Source organism: Cryptomeria japonica, chromosome 8 (genome assembly GCF_030272615.1).
Source record: "Cryptomeria japonica chromosome 8, Sugi_1.0, whole genome shotgun sequence".
Classification (NCBI taxonomy): Eukaryota; Viridiplantae; Streptophyta; class Pinopsida; order Cupressales; family Cupressaceae; genus Cryptomeria; species Cryptomeria japonica.
Window position 1 is genome coordinate 710,461,509 of NC_081412.1, and position 16,338 is coordinate 710,477,846.

At 38.2% G+C, this 16,338-nt stretch overlaps 1 protein-coding gene across 1 annotated transcript in view; it reads right to left on the reverse strand.

Moving 5' to 3' along the window:
* Positions 1-11,612: 11,612 nt before the first annotated feature.
* The window catches only part of LOC131857925 (uncharacterized), a 50,716-nt gene continuing 45,990 nt past the window's right edge, over positions 11,613-16,338 (reverse strand). Inside the window, exon 2 of the mRNA XM_059210716.1 lies at positions 11,613-11,867. Within this exon, the coding sequence (XP_059066699.1) occupies positions 11,613-11,867 (255 nt within the window). The remainder of the gene's footprint in view (positions 11,868-16,338) is intronic.

Below are 16,338 nucleotides of genomic sequence, written 5' to 3' on the forward strand. Positions count from 1 at the left end.
TGGTGTTGCGTCAGTTGGTTTCTCAAAATCTGGTGACCTTACCCAAAACATCAAATTATGAACCTCAAGTCAAACCTTCATGGTGGAGGGATATTGAACATTGCGATTTTCATCAAGGGAAAGGACATAAGACAAGCAATTGTCACAGATTGAAAGATCTTATTCAGGATCTTATTAATTGAGGTGAAATCGAAATCGAAGGACATGACCCAAAGACAACAAACAATGATCATCTCATGTTTAAAAATCCACTTCCATCACAAGATCAAAGGGGTCCTTCCACTTCAGGGAGAAACACATATACTACTGATTATATGCAAGCCGCATATAATTACATTGTGAATCACCTATATGATGCCAGTGAACAAATTGCAACTATTACCATAAAAAATCCCAGCTCCACTTGCAATGTTGTTACACGTCACGGAAATATTACCATAAAAGCAACTCCACAAGGTACCCCATCTATCCCAAAGTAGTATAAACTTGTGGAACAGTTAGACAAAATGTCCGCACTAATATCTATCTTAGAGCTATTGTGCCTATCTCCATCCCATAAAACAATCTTGGATCAAGCTCTCCAAGAGGTGTCAGTCCCTGCAAACCTTAATATAGATCAGTTCCAAGCTATGGCTGGAAACCTAAGATCATCACCTTGTCTCACTTTTTCTGAAAGTGACAACTCATCCTTCCAGCAACCTCACAACGCCTCACTCCATATTGAAGGGTTTATCAACCAACATAGGATCAAGCAAGTCTTGATCGATAATGGAACAGGCCTGAATATCTATACACTGTAATTAGTCATAGCTTTGGGATATGCAATTGAATCAGTGGATCCTCGCAAGAAGATAACAATCAAATCCTATGATGATGCAAAGTGTTCATCCAAAGGAGCTGTGGTGCTACCAATCCGAGTGGGCCCTGTGGTGAAACACATCATCTGTCAAGTTCTAGACCTTCCTCTACCATATAATTTATTATTAGGAAGACCTTGGATACACACCATGCAAGTCGTTCCATCCACCTAGCATCAGTGTATCAAGTTCCCACATAATAGTGTAGAAATCACAATCATGGGCAATGCAAACCCCTTTGCATATTGTCATAATATAAGTCATCAACTAGAGATTACCATTCCCAACAATAGAGAAGCCATCTCCTCCACATCATATGTAAGTCTAGCTTCTCTTTCCAGTTCAAACACCACTATACCCAAGCAAGAGAAGCTCAAGATGAAAATATCAGAGGAAGGTCCTAGGGAATACAATTTGAGCCAACTCTTTTGTGTGGGACAAATGCCTACTTCTCCTAGAACTCACAGTAAACCTCAACGGTTACTTCAACAACCACTGATCAAGCAAGCATGTACTTTTATGCCATTCATCCTTGGAAAGAGTCAAGAAGAAGAGACCAGAGAGGACTTAGTAGAATGGATCTATAAAGACCCAATCACCGTAGACATTCCACAAGCTAAGCTTCCTACAGATCGGTATGGAAAAGGCCTTCTCATTATGAAAAGAATGGGTTATGATAGTCAAAGTGCTTTGGGACCTTGCAAGCAAGGACGACATGAACCACTACAGTCGGAATTAAAGCCCAAAGATAACACCGGCTTAGGCTTTCAAAAGGAGATCCTTCCTAAGCTTAGATTCAAAGGGAAACCCACCAAACCTCTATATCAGCCTGCTACAAAGAAACCACCTTTGATTATATCACCAGCACCACGCGCCATAGCAACTACTTCATTAAGGCTAAAAATCCCAGCAAAACCATCTACAACACCAGTCATCCCACCAATCAAACCAGCAACCCCATCAGCAGCAACAATAACATCAATAGCACTATCAGCAGTAGCAACTGTATCAGAACCCATAGCAGTATCAACAACACTAGCAATTCCACCAGAAGCAGCAGATTCAACACTACCAATACTCCCTGTACCGGATTCTTTGATTCCCATAATTCTTCCTGCAACACCAATCATTTCATCTACGATGGTACATCGGCCAATCACACCTGCATCATTTAACTCAATAGATATCCCAGTATGGTACAGTAACCGATTACTAGAAAGTGACTCAGAAACTGACTCACATGAGTGGGAATTCGATTCCATATAGCTTAATACTTCAGATGAGGAAGACACCTCACCACCTCCACCTTGCAAAGACATCCCTGTTTACAAAGAAGCACAGATAAAGACCTCTTGGGTTCCTAAGATGGAAACTTCTTCCATAGACCCTACATCACATCCTATGCTTGAATCTGACAGGGAGAGTACCATCAACGACCTTCACCATAACGTCTTAACCCTCACTGATACATCTAACAGACTTAACCTAATCAATGAGGTAATGCCCATTATCCATCTTGAACTCATCGAATGGAACCAGCGTAATCCCCCATGTCTTGATCATTTCCAAAATGATGAGGCGATCATTGACTTTTTGGAACTACAGGATAACATACCAAGCGGGGATCACAAAGTTGGATTCACCATAGAACTTAACAGCGCACCATACTTTGGGGCAGATGCCAAACCTTTCAGCTGCAAAAATATAACAATAAAACATGGATCTTCCAATGAAAACCACACGGTGGCACTATTTGATCCCACAAAAGTAAAAAGAAAGAGTGTATCCAATGGTGAAAACCTCTCTGAGGCGCCTGAGGATGAAAGGTTTGACATCCTCCCTTCTAGTGCACAGCAGGAACGATCAACAATTCTCATTGAAGAGACAAAAGAATACAATGTGGGGACTCCTGAAACATCTCACCACATACATCTGGCATCTCTTTTAACTCCAGAGGAACAACCTAAGTTTGTAGAGTTCTTCCAAAAGTGCCAGATCAAGTTCACATGGTCATATGCAGACATGCCTGGGCTTAATCCTAATTTAATCATGCATCACCTCACTGTAGTAGAAGGAGCCAAACCTATCAAGCAGAAGCTTCGCAAGATGTACCCTCAGATTGCAGTACTAGTGAAATCAAAACTTAAGGAACTCCTAGATGTTGGTTTTATTAGACCAATTGATTATGCAGATTAGATATCCAATATTGTGCTTGTCGGCAAACCAAATGGGGGCATCTGTATCTGTACTGACTTTAGAGATCTGAACAAAGCATGTCCTAAAGATGACTTCCCCCTACCAAACATCGACAACATAGTAGACCTAACAGCAGGACATGTCATGCTTTCACTCATGGATGGCTTTTCAGGGTACAATCAGATAAAGATCGCACCAGAGGATCAACATAAGGCGGCCTTCACCTTTCCATGGGGAACATAACACTAGAATGTAATACCTTTTGGTCTAAAGAATGCAGGAGCGACCTATCAAAGAGCAATGACCACCATCTTTCATGACATGATGCATACCATAATGGAAGATTATGTTGATGACTTACTGGCAAAATCACTAACAAGAGAAGGTCATTTGGACATATTGGAGCAAATCTTTGATAGACTAGAACAATATCAGGTTCAACTCAACCCAAAGAAATGTGTCTTTGGAGTAACCTTAGGGAAGCTTCTAGGATACATTGTCTCAAGCAAAGCAATTGAGGTCGATCCTGCAAAGGTCAAAGCAATCATGAACATGCCACCTCCCAAGAATATCAGTCAGCTAAGGACATTACAAGGATGACTTTAATCCATTCAAATATTCATTGCACAACTGGCAGATAAGTGTCACCCATTTTCACACCTGTTACACAAGAACATTCGCTTTCAATGGGATACTAGATGCCAGCAAGCATTCCATATGCTTAAAGACTATCTCATGAATACACCATTGTTGATTCCAACAGATCTGAGTAAGCCTTTATTACTCTATATATCAGCAACAAGTACAACATTGGGTGTACTATTGGCACAACACAATGCAGAATCTCTCACACACCGGTTGGCTATGAACTCAATTACACACCTATTGAGCAAACTTGCCTAGCAGTAATCTTGGCAGCTACTAAACTGAGGCACTATCTATTGACACATAAAGTACAGCTAATTGCAAAGATTGATCCACTCAAATACTTGCTCAGTAAAGCAGCATTGATAGGCCGCTTGGCCAAATGGGTGATGATTCTAAGTGAATTTGACATCGAGTATGTGGACCGTAAGGCTATCAAAGGACAAGTCATTGCAGATCAATTGGCCGATGCACCACTCATAGGCGATCATCCTCTCATTTCCAATTTTCCAGATGAAGAGATATTCAAGGTCACAGCAGCACAACCATGGAAATTATACTTTGATGGTTCATACACTAGACATGGCTCGGGGGCAGGCATTCTACTTATCACACCTCAAGGTGATAGCATCCTGAAGTCTTACAGGATCACATTTCCATGCACAAACAACATAGCTGAATATGAGGCCTTGATCATAGGACTCAGACTAGCTCTACAATGGAAGTTACAAGAACTACAAGTATATGGCGACTCCCAACTGGTCATTCGACAAGCCACAGATGAAAATCAGACCAAGGATGACAAACTCATGCCATACAAACAAATGGTGGACAAATTAAAGGTATCATTCACTACTATCACCTTTGAGCAGATACCCAAAGATCATAATCGAGCTGGTGACGCTATGGCTACCATTGCATCTCTCCTACATCTTTTACAAAATTCAACACGCTACGAGTTCTTGGTCGAACAGCTTTGGATTCCCACTTATAATATCCCTGAATTTGAGATGATATGTCACCTTATCGGTTTTGAATCCCCATGGTACGGTGAGTTCTACACCTATCTACGTGATCACATACTTCCTCCTAACCAATCGAATAACCAATGCAAAACTTTCATTCACCGAACCGCTTGATATACCATTATCATTGAAACCCTATACTGACGCAGTCTTGATGGTACTCTCCTTCGATGTCTGGAACGAGATGAGATACAAAGACCTTGGAAGAGGTACATGAAGTAATTTGTGGAACTCATGCAAGTAGTCCATCACTAGCCAAGAAACTCCTGTGCACTGGATACTATTGGCCATCCATGGAAAAAGACTCCTACTACTTTGTCCAAAAGTGCAAGAAATTCCAAGTTCATGGAGACCTGATACATGCACCAGCATAGGAATTACAACCAATCACAACACTGTGGCCTTTTTATCAATGGGGCCTTGACCTTGTGTGTAAAATCCATCCATCTTCATCCAACGGCCACAAGTTCATCATTATCGCTATCGAATACTTCACAAAGTGGATTGAAGTTGTTCCACTTACCCAAGTCATCGGCAAGCAAATCGCCTCATTCATCCTTAATTACATCATCTGTCGGTATGGTGTACCCATGTCCATCATTACAGATAATGGGCTTCCTTTCAAAAATCAGGATGTTTGTGAGCTCTGTGAGAAATTTCACATCCAACACCGCTTTTTCACTCCCTATTACCCACAAGGAAATGGTCAGGCTGAAGCATCAAACAAAAGCATATTAAGAATCCTCAAGTAGACAGTCAATGATGTTGGTCGTGATTGGCATGTTCAATTGAATCCAGCACTATGGGCATATCGAACTAGCATTCAAACCCCTACAGGCGCAACTCCCTACTCACTATTCTATGTCGCAGAAGCTATCTTACCTATTGAGGTCGAGATACCATCTCTACGGGTTTCCTTACACAATCTCATAGATGATGAAGCATACAAAGTATCTCATCTCCAAGATTTAAAGCTACTTGATGAGAAGCGACAAGTTGCATACAATCACCTCAAGGCCAATCAGCAGCGCATGAGCAAGAGCTACAATCACCGAGTTAGACCTCGTACATTCGAGGTAGGTGATCTTGTTCTTTGATAAAATCCTCGTAACCAACCAAACTAAGAACATGAGGGAAAGTTTGAATCAAACTGGCTGGGTCCATATGTTATTACTATTGTATTTGGGTCTGGGGCATATCAGTTGAATACTTCAGAAGGAGAACCACTAGCAGATCCGATCAACATCATGCACCTCAAACGGTTTTATACATAAGCTGCACAGAGCATCAGGCTCCCATACATACCGACAAAACACCAAAAACATTCAGATAAATGACCTGAAGAAAATACAAAAAGAAATCAAAATAATAAAGAAAAATCATGCATCCAAACGATGAACAGCCACTCTGGTGGCACCTTGGGCAAGTGCGATGGTGAAAACTTGGCAAATAGGTGCCACTCATAAAGGCTATGGCTCCATTGTCTTTTAGACTTGTTGTGATCACATTCACTCATCCATCCGTCCAAACCATGGCTTGTTATTGATTTACAATCCAGGATAAGTACCTCACATGTCTGGCATCACGCTTTTTCATAGTCATGTCTAAAACTGGGGGCAATACCCTTAATCTAGTTTGATGGAAGTGGATACTACATTTTTTTATGATTCACTGAGTTCTTCATTAAAAATAATCATCACAATACCAAAAACATTGAAAAAAAATTGTCTCAGAAAATACAAAAACATTCAAAACTATCTCACAAAATCCAAAAACATGATAACGCCCTGTACATACTTTTTTCAAAGCATATACCAAATAAACATTGTGAAATACTCCAACGATGACTAGTTATCCGATCAACCAAACAATCAACATCAAACATGCAAACTGTCTAAACAAGGATGCATCCTTCCTTACCAAAAACAAAGACAAAATGACATTTTCTTTGACAAAGAAAATTCTGTTTAAGCTATCAAGTACTTGGTTGATTTGTCAGTTATTCATTCATTTATATATATATCAGGTTCCTACAGCATTGTTTGTGTATCTTCTGCAAATTATTCCGATGAAATACTGGGGCATGTCCTAATGATGTCTAAGTGGGAAGTTCAATAAGCTACGTGATCTTATGCAAAATATAGTCATAGATCACTTCGGCTTGCTGACTACAATGTATACCTCGACCATATGAGCATGAACCATTATCGAGGGTCCATATTCTTTATTCTTTGTATATGTTGTTGATTGCGGGTACAATGCTCCATCCTTGGTTCCTACTGCCTCACCCAAACTCGATAATGGTTTATCTCTGACTACGGTATGAACTTGTCTCAAGATATGATCGACAAAAGATTAAGGAGGACGTTCCCAGTCATGCATGAAAGGAGATAATCCTTGTCTGTTCTGCAAGCAATACTCAGGGCAACTTGGTCCATTATATCAAGTTGCTTGTATTAACTTGCTACATCAAAATCCATGTAAGGAATACTCAGGTCATCTTGAATCAGTATGTCAAGTTGCTTGCATTTTCTTACAACATTTTTAAAAACTCAATGATGAAAATAAAGCACTAAGGATCATCATTTCATCTCATCTATATATATATATATATTGCATTCCATTGCATTCCACCCATCCATACATTCATAATAGTTTCATATCATACATACATAGTCATAACAATGCATACTCTATTTTACTCATCTTCTTCCATAGGACTCGGTCCTAGGTCCTCCAGATCTTCTATCTAACATTGAATCCCCCTCCTCACCCTCCCTATCTTGGTCATCATCATAATCCCTTCATCGTTTCCCATCAACCCAATAGAGCCACGTTCATCACCATCCATCTCTAAATAGGACGGACTATGTTTCCCATCCTAAGTCAACCCAATCAAGCAAGTTACTCTATCTACACAGGTACATTGACTCACACACACCTAGACTATCAACAGATACTCTAATCAAGTATCTTCGGGTTCAAACAGGTAATCGATCATGGTAATCCTAGACTACATCAGGCATTTATCATAATGACCTAGTCTCAACGGGGCTACTATGATTCACCACAACCATCCATCACACACACACATTATCAATTGATCAACCAATCAAACACAATCCAATGTACAATTACATCAATTGTCTAAGTCGCAATGAGTATTTTGTTTCATATACCTTGACTTCATCAGGCAATTGCATCAATTATCTAAGTCACATCAAGTCATTTTGATTCACTTACTCAGACTTTATCTTTTCCAAGTGACCAACTGACATCAACTGTCATGCTTTGACTCGACCGGGGCAATTAAACCAATTGCACCAGATTGTTCAATCAATTTTAATCAATTGTATAGCATCAATCAAATGCACACACCACATTTGCACCGTATATTTTGCCTGACCTAAAGGTACTCACTAGCTTGTTGTTTCTCTGTTTCACTCCGTTTTCTCCCATTCTTTCCCCATTATTGCTAAAAACTTCTCTTCTACCACCCTGCCAATTTTCGTTCTTTTTCGAGAGATCGCCCGATTTTTCAAAAAAATTTGGCCCATCTCTTGAGGGGGCATAACACCCATTAAATTAGCATTTTATGGGGCATATTTCTTCACACCTATTTTTCTATCTTTGAAATGACGCGATAAAACCGCACCATCTCAAAGAGGGGCAAATGTAGTCACATAAATCTGTCCACTTAATTAAATAAATATTTAGTATTTATTTGATTATTTGACCATCAATCAATAATTAATTAAATTCATATTTAATTAATTCATCTTAACCCTCTTCTCCTATTAATTAAATAAAGTATTGAATTTATTTGATTTAATTCACTTAACCAAATTCAGACCATTAATTAAATAAATAAATCATATTTGTTTAATTAAATCTTCTCTCACATTTAAATAAATTAATATTTATTTAAATCCCCCAAAATCCCATCTCTCACATTTAAATAAATTAACATTTACATTTATTTAAATCACCTTTATCCTCCACCCACTTGCATTTTCCTACAAATGCAAGTTGCACAACTATTTTAAATAAATAAATTATTTATTTAAAATCTTATTTATCCTCACCACTTGAAACCTTTAATGGTTTCCCTTAAAGTCTTCAAACTTAATGGCTTCCTTCTAGAGTCTTCTTAAGCCTTTAATGGTTTCCCTTAAAGTCTTCAAACTTAATGACTTCCTTCTAGAGTCTTCTTAAGCCTTTAATGGTTTCTCTTAAAGTCTTCAAACTTAATGGCTTCCTTCTAGAGTCTTCTTAAACCTTTAATGGTTTCCCTCAAAGTCTTCAAGCATTTAATGCTTTATCTTCTTTTTTCTCATGTAAATAAATTAATATTTATTTAAATCCAAAATTCACATTCACATTTAAATAAATTAATAATTATTTAAATATCTATCCAAATGCAAATTACACCATTTAATTGAAATAAATGATTTTATTTTAATTAAAAATCCCAAAATTCCTCCCACTTGCATTCTCCTACAAAATCCACTTGCATGCCTAAATCCCTTCTAGATTCTTCTAACTCCTTCTAATTAGCCTAATCCTATCCTAATCATTGTCACATTCCTAAATAAAAAGAAGTCACTTCTCAAAAACCTCCAAAGTCTTCAATAATCATTAAAGGCTTTATGTCTTCAAATGGTTAACCTCTAAAGTCTTCCAAACCATTAAAGGCTCTTACATTACCATTTATGGTTAACTCACCTTTTACCTTTGGTTAGAGACTTTCCTCTAACTTAACCATCCTTTTGACTCATGGGTTTCTTCAAAACATTTATTTCTTTGACTAAGGTAACCATTTAACCCTTGCACATTCATTTATCTCTTAGATAAAAGGAATATCCATTAACCTAACCCAACCCCCTAGGGTAACCATCATGTCCCCTCCTTCTCTCCTCTCAAGCCTCCTCATGGTGACAGTTGTCAACATGGGATTGGGTTGAAAGTCTCACATGGATTGAATATCTTTCAGTCCTAACCCTTGTTAAGATTTCTCAATCTTAACCCTTCATTTCCCCATTTGTCCTATAAATAGAACCCTTCTCCTCAAGCAAAGAGGGAAGCATTAGAGTATTGTTGTTATACTGGTATTAGCATAGATCTTTTTCATAGCATCACTATCTACACTTGCATAGCATTTGCTTATCATATTCAACCATCTTGAATCTCCATATGGCATCCATGGCTAGTGCTAAAATCTGAGAGCTACACTCATGTGGAACTTGGAGAGGAGAGGAACAAGGGAGGAGCAACTATGAGCATCTTGATTAGCATTTGGAGGAGTATATTTTATCTATTCTATGTTTGTATGCTTTCTATTTCATGCTTAATATCTCTCTTGATATGCCTATTTAGGATAATCTTTTGTTGCTAACACTAACGTTTATTTCTTGTGCTCTTGTGTGTGTTGCCATCAAACAAATTTTCTAATCCTTTTTGCAGAGCATCACATATCATTAATCATTTAGCATCATTTCCATTGAAAACATGTCATCATTATCATTTAGTACCATATCAAAACATTATCATATCATTTACCATATCATCTGCATTTCATATCATCTACACACACATATATCATCACAACATAATAGGACATTTGTTCATCACATGTACACATCTACATTTACATTTTGATATCATAAAAGCAATCATCATATAGGCATATATCACCTTCAAAACATATAGATCATCTCATCCAAATAAATCACATCGTCACACACAATCACATAAAAAGCAATCATTGGGGTAAATCATGTAGATCTGCATATCAAAACATCTAGATCATCAAAGTAAATGCATCCATAATCATATATAAGCATGTTAGTATCATATCATCATGCATGTGTGACCCATGAAGATCCAAAAGAAAAGAACTAATACATGTCAAAATGAATCAAATTGAAAGAATAAATGCCCGAATGTCCCTGGATATCATATCAAAAGATAAATGTACATCAACAAGAAGCTCAGAATCGTCAATAGACATCAATAAGTACATTATATCATAAGGATAAAAATGAATACATTAGTATGTGCATATCATCAAATGATCAAAATACATGAGGGACAATTCTAAGAGTGGCTACCACCCGAATTTGATGCTCTGGGAACTCGACTCCCACCGACATCTATACCATCTCCACTAGGATCTCTCCTAGGTCCTGTAACCCCTTGGCTCACATCCTCTCGCTAAGAACCCCCACACCTCAAGCTCCAAACAAAATATTGTGCTCACCTATCTAGAGGCACTGCCTGGAAATATATACCCTTGTAATAATCCCCCCGACCAGTCTGATACAACATCTCTCTCAATGTCTCACCAAACACCCCTGAGATGCAGCACATTGAAGAGATTGGGAAAGATCCTTTGCACACCCACATCTCTCTATCTTCGTATCCCACTCAGTAGTGATTGTAGAAACATGTGCCAGTAACTATACTATCTAATCTTGTGTTGCCTGCAACTCCCATTGAGTTGTATCTCTCTCTACCCAAGCCATATCTCACTCTAGAGATAACTTAATGACCTGTCTTTGCAGTTGGCTAGTCTGAGCCTGTGCTTGTGTCAACTGACCCTGTAGCCTCTATACTGAGGACTATAGAGCTACTATCAGAGCCTGTTGCTGATGTGGTGGCACTGATATATCTGAACCTCTGATGGTTGTGATGGTTGTAGATCCTGACCCACCTATGCTACTATAACTAGTGTTGGGGCAGCAGGTGGAGGCATATCTATCATCCTTTTCCTGATCAAACATTGCACATCCTCCTCCTCCTCCTCCTCATCCATCCCACCCATCCCCCCCATCACCTCCTCCCCCATCCCATCCCCTCCTGTTGCATCCTCTGGATGAAACGACCCTCCTCAGCCTACACCCTGCCTCCATCCTCCACCTCTCCCTCTAACACCACCGCCTCCCCCACCGCCACCATCACCTCCTCCACCCTCTCCACCTCGACCAATCTGACATCTATCTATGCTTGCACCACCACCTCTCCTCCCTCTCCCTCTCCCCCACCCTCGCCGACCTCCAGGCCCTCCCTCATCATCATCATCATCAACAACCTCCTCCAAAGGTGGTATTGACTCCCCCAGTCCTGTCAGTCGTGGGAAGGGATGCTTCACAAAATACTAGGCATACTGATTAGTCATCCCAAGATCTGCCAACCCTCAGCGCACATCCCACCAAACTTGTGGTAGTGTCTCAAACTCGGCCCATGTTGTATCAAAATCCAATCGGGCCCCCCAGTCAGCTCTATCCTTGTGCACTTGAGCATATATGGCCAAACCTTGAGGCATCCTCTGAGTACGACAAAACTGTTGGTACACACATGGCAAAATAAATCTCTCAACAATATAGGGAGTCCTCCCTATCAGGTACCTGCTTTGAAAAAGCACTGGAATCTCTGTTGTATCCTCGGCCCAAACCTCACAATCCATGTAAGGTATCCATATCACTGAATCCATGTCATTGAGGGTTTGTCTCCAGTACTCTAACTTCCTAAGCATGGGCTGAGAAGCGGCCTATTTGTAGATAAATAAATATGGAAGTGCCACTGGTTGAGACCTCTCTACCACTAGACAAGTCACAACTATGTGCTCCCACGCCCAAATTTGTAACAATGTGGCTCCCACTGATAGGCTATCACCCCTATCATAAACAAATTGGTGTAACTCGTGGTACAAGTGTTCCAATACATAGATTCCTCAGGCATATCATGTCTGATGTCTCACCATCCGCCAGAGTATTTGACCCCATCCAACTGAGAACCCATGTGATATCCTATCGGGACAAAGGAAACCACCTATCAACCCTGCTAGTATCGATGACAGTGGGGCATACTGATCTACCATGTCCTACCATGTCATTGAGTAGCCACTGAGCTGTAGATTAACAAACACCTCTCGCAATGCATCTATCCTACCCTGCTCCTCCACATCATACTGAACTAACTCTCCAGTGATTGAGATCTGAAGAATCCTATATACGTCCTCAGGTGTCAGAGTAATATCTCCCATGGGTAAATGAAAGGTGTTATGATCACTATGCCACCTCTCCACCAAGGTAATCAGAAGCGCCCTATTCTTCTAATAGAAAGGCATGAACAGGATATGAGATAAACTACATGCAGCAATAACAACTATGTCTACATCTGTCAGCACTCCTCGCATAGACAAAGTCTTCAGGTATCGCTCCCAAAGTATCAACACCTAATGCGGCCTACAAAACCACAATAGACACCATATCAGTCCTAAACACCAAAGACACACTCTCCTATCAGTGATGAAAGTCACGATATCATTCACAAGAGCTTCAATCTTAAATTCTTATCAGTTAGGTGAATTTAACCACCTATCCTATCCTATCAAATCAATTGACCCATATCGACAACCAACATATCCCACATCAAAAACAAAATTTGACCCATATCGACAACCAACGCAAACAAAATTTGACCCATATCAACAACCAATGCAAACAAAATTTAACCCATATCAAAAACAAGGTATCCATATTGACAACAAGTTATCCCATATCAGTGACACAGTTGACCCATATCAAACTCACAGTTATCCTACAATGGCTCATATGGACAACAATGACCCATATCAACTCTATTGACTCACATCGACAACATCGACTCATATCCAATCAAGACTCATATCGAAATCAGTTTGACCCATATCAAATCAAGACCCATAATGATAAAACAATGAATCCTACCAAATCCAGACTCATATTGAATCAAGAACCATATCGACAACAACTCATATCGATGACCCATATCAACTTCAGAGACTCATATCAACATTTGGACCCACTATCCAACATCATAAACATCTTAAATATCAGTTTGACACATGTCAAAAATCTCACCAAAATCCAAAAATTAAAACAGTTATAAATGCACCAAAACATTTTCCAAATGCACTAATGCAAACACGCTACATAAGCGGACAAATGTGCTAATCTATAGCACAAATGCGCTAATCAATTACGTGAATGCGCTAAAACAACGAACAAATGTGCCAAAATAAAAAACATATGTGCCACGATAAAAAATAAATGCACCACACAAAACTATAAATGTGCCTCAAAATTTGACAAATGTGTTAAAAAAACCTAAAGCTAGGGCACAGAAAAATAATGCAAAATCGTAAAAAAATCTTAAAAAATCTAGCTAAATTTAGCTAAATATCACACAAGGAGGGTAGAAAATTCACTTATCGGCAGTCCATACGCTGTTAGTCGCTCATGTCATCGAACTCACTTGAATTTGTGGTTGTGATAAGGTGGCACCATTTTTCTCTCTCTCCTTCTCCTCTCTAGGCTCCAATCTCTAAAAGCCAAGTGTGCAAATGAGCTGGAAATGGACCCGTGGAGACTTATATAACCAAGTAGGTTGCCTACATGGACGTACACAGTGTATGTTTTGTACTGGGCATGTAATTTTACACACAATATCATTTTTATTTTTATTTTTTCGTTAGATCTATATCGAAAATTTTTGCAAAAATCTAAAAAATCCAAAAAATCGCCAAAATTTTGCAAAATTCCAAAAATTGTAAAAAAACAACAAAATCACCCCGAGTGGCAAAAATTTTCTCAATTCATCTCTCGAGGGGGAATCATTATCATAACAACATCATATCAGTATCGACATCTAAAAATAAGTATCTAGGGCATCATATCAAAAAATTTGATAGTGACAACAAAATCAAAAATTTTGGTGACATATCAAGTGATTTTATTTGAATCAACATGTGGTCACACGTAACTTCAAAGAGGGGGAAAATGTAGACGCCTAAAACTTGCACAGTTAACTAAATAAATTTTATTTATTTAATTATCATTTATCCATCCTATTAGTTAAACTAAGGTTTAATTAATATCCCTTTTTCTTCTATCTAACCATTAATTAAATACAACATTTTATTAATATTTCCTTTCTTCCATTAATTGAATAAATTCTATTTATTTAATTAAATTCCCTTCGACCATTTTAATTCAATTACATTTAATTAAAATCCATTCTGCAAATAAATAAGTCAATATTTATTTGTAAAATCCCCCCCCCCCCACTTGCATTTTCCAAGTTGCATTAATTTTAGTTGAAATAAATCTTTTTATTTCAAATAAAATTCCTATTTATCCCACTTGCATTCTCTGACATTTTCCATTAACCTCCTAATCATTCTTCTAGAAGTCCTCAAATCCCACTTAACTAGCCTAAATTCCTCTAATCATGTCACATCCCTAGATTTGGGGGAGTCACTTCTCCAGATTTGGGGAAAGTCTTCAAAATGTGTTGAAGACTTAACCTTTTTCAACAAGTTAACTTGTTGAGTCTTCCAAAGTTGTAAGGCCCTTACAAAATCCTTGAAGGTTATCTACCTTCCAACAAGTTAACCTCTAAAGTCTTCAAAGAGCATTTAATGCCTCTTACAAGATATCACCCTAGCCCATGATGGTTGTCCCTTTGACCATCTTCCAACTTTGCACAAGAGTTTAACTCTTGGACAATAGCCTTCATCCTTGGATAATAGCTTTATCCAATGGCTTATCCTCTTAAGGTTAACCCTCAAAGCTTAATAAGCATCTAATGCTTACTTAACATCCTCTCAGGCCTCCTCAATATGACACTTGTCAACATGAGATTGGGTTGAAAATCTCACATGGATTGATAACTTTCAATCCTAACCCTTCTCAAGCCAATTCAATCTTGGCCATCCGTTTGACCAATTCCTCTATAAATAGAGCCCATTTCTTCAATCCAAATATCCAAGTTTTATGCATCTACACTATAGTCTCATAACACTAAGCATCTTACCTCTCATAGCATTTTTAGATTGATAGAATTATAGTCTTAGAATAATCATGTTTTACATATCATGTCTTAGTATATCATGCTAGTCTCATATCATATCCATATCATGTTCATGCTAGTTTAATCTCACACTAATCTTATCATTTTGCACCATATCATAGTTTCATATCTATATCATTATCTCATCACTAGGATCTTAGTTGCATTCATTTAGATCTTAGAAACATACACTATCTCTCATTATTTGAATAGTCATCCCAAGATCAAGTGCTCTTCCAAGATGAGAGCCACCCTAAATCTAAAGGGATCCTTGGAGATAGAGGACAATGAGACATGCTTAGAGATTTTGTTTCATTTACTTGTTTATGATTCCTAACCTCTAACATAATGTTTCATTGGTGTGTTTGAGTGGTTTGTGTCTCTCTTGCAGGTACCACACTTCTTGGCATACACTATTCACCATCTCAATTTATGTATTAATATTGCACACTTTATATTATCTCCATTCAAATTAAAATGATCATTTGCACCCTTATTTCATTGTTGGGAAATAATAATATTTCATTTTACTTGAAATAATTTTAGGTCATAAATATATCATTTCTCCATTTCCTATTTTGTCATTCATGTTTTGTGCCTCATAAATAAATAAATCTTCTTGTTTGCTCATAAATAAAAATACAATTCACATTTTGTCATTAATTCCATATTTTGCAAGTATATCTGTAAGGACACTAACACTAATAACATTATATATAAGT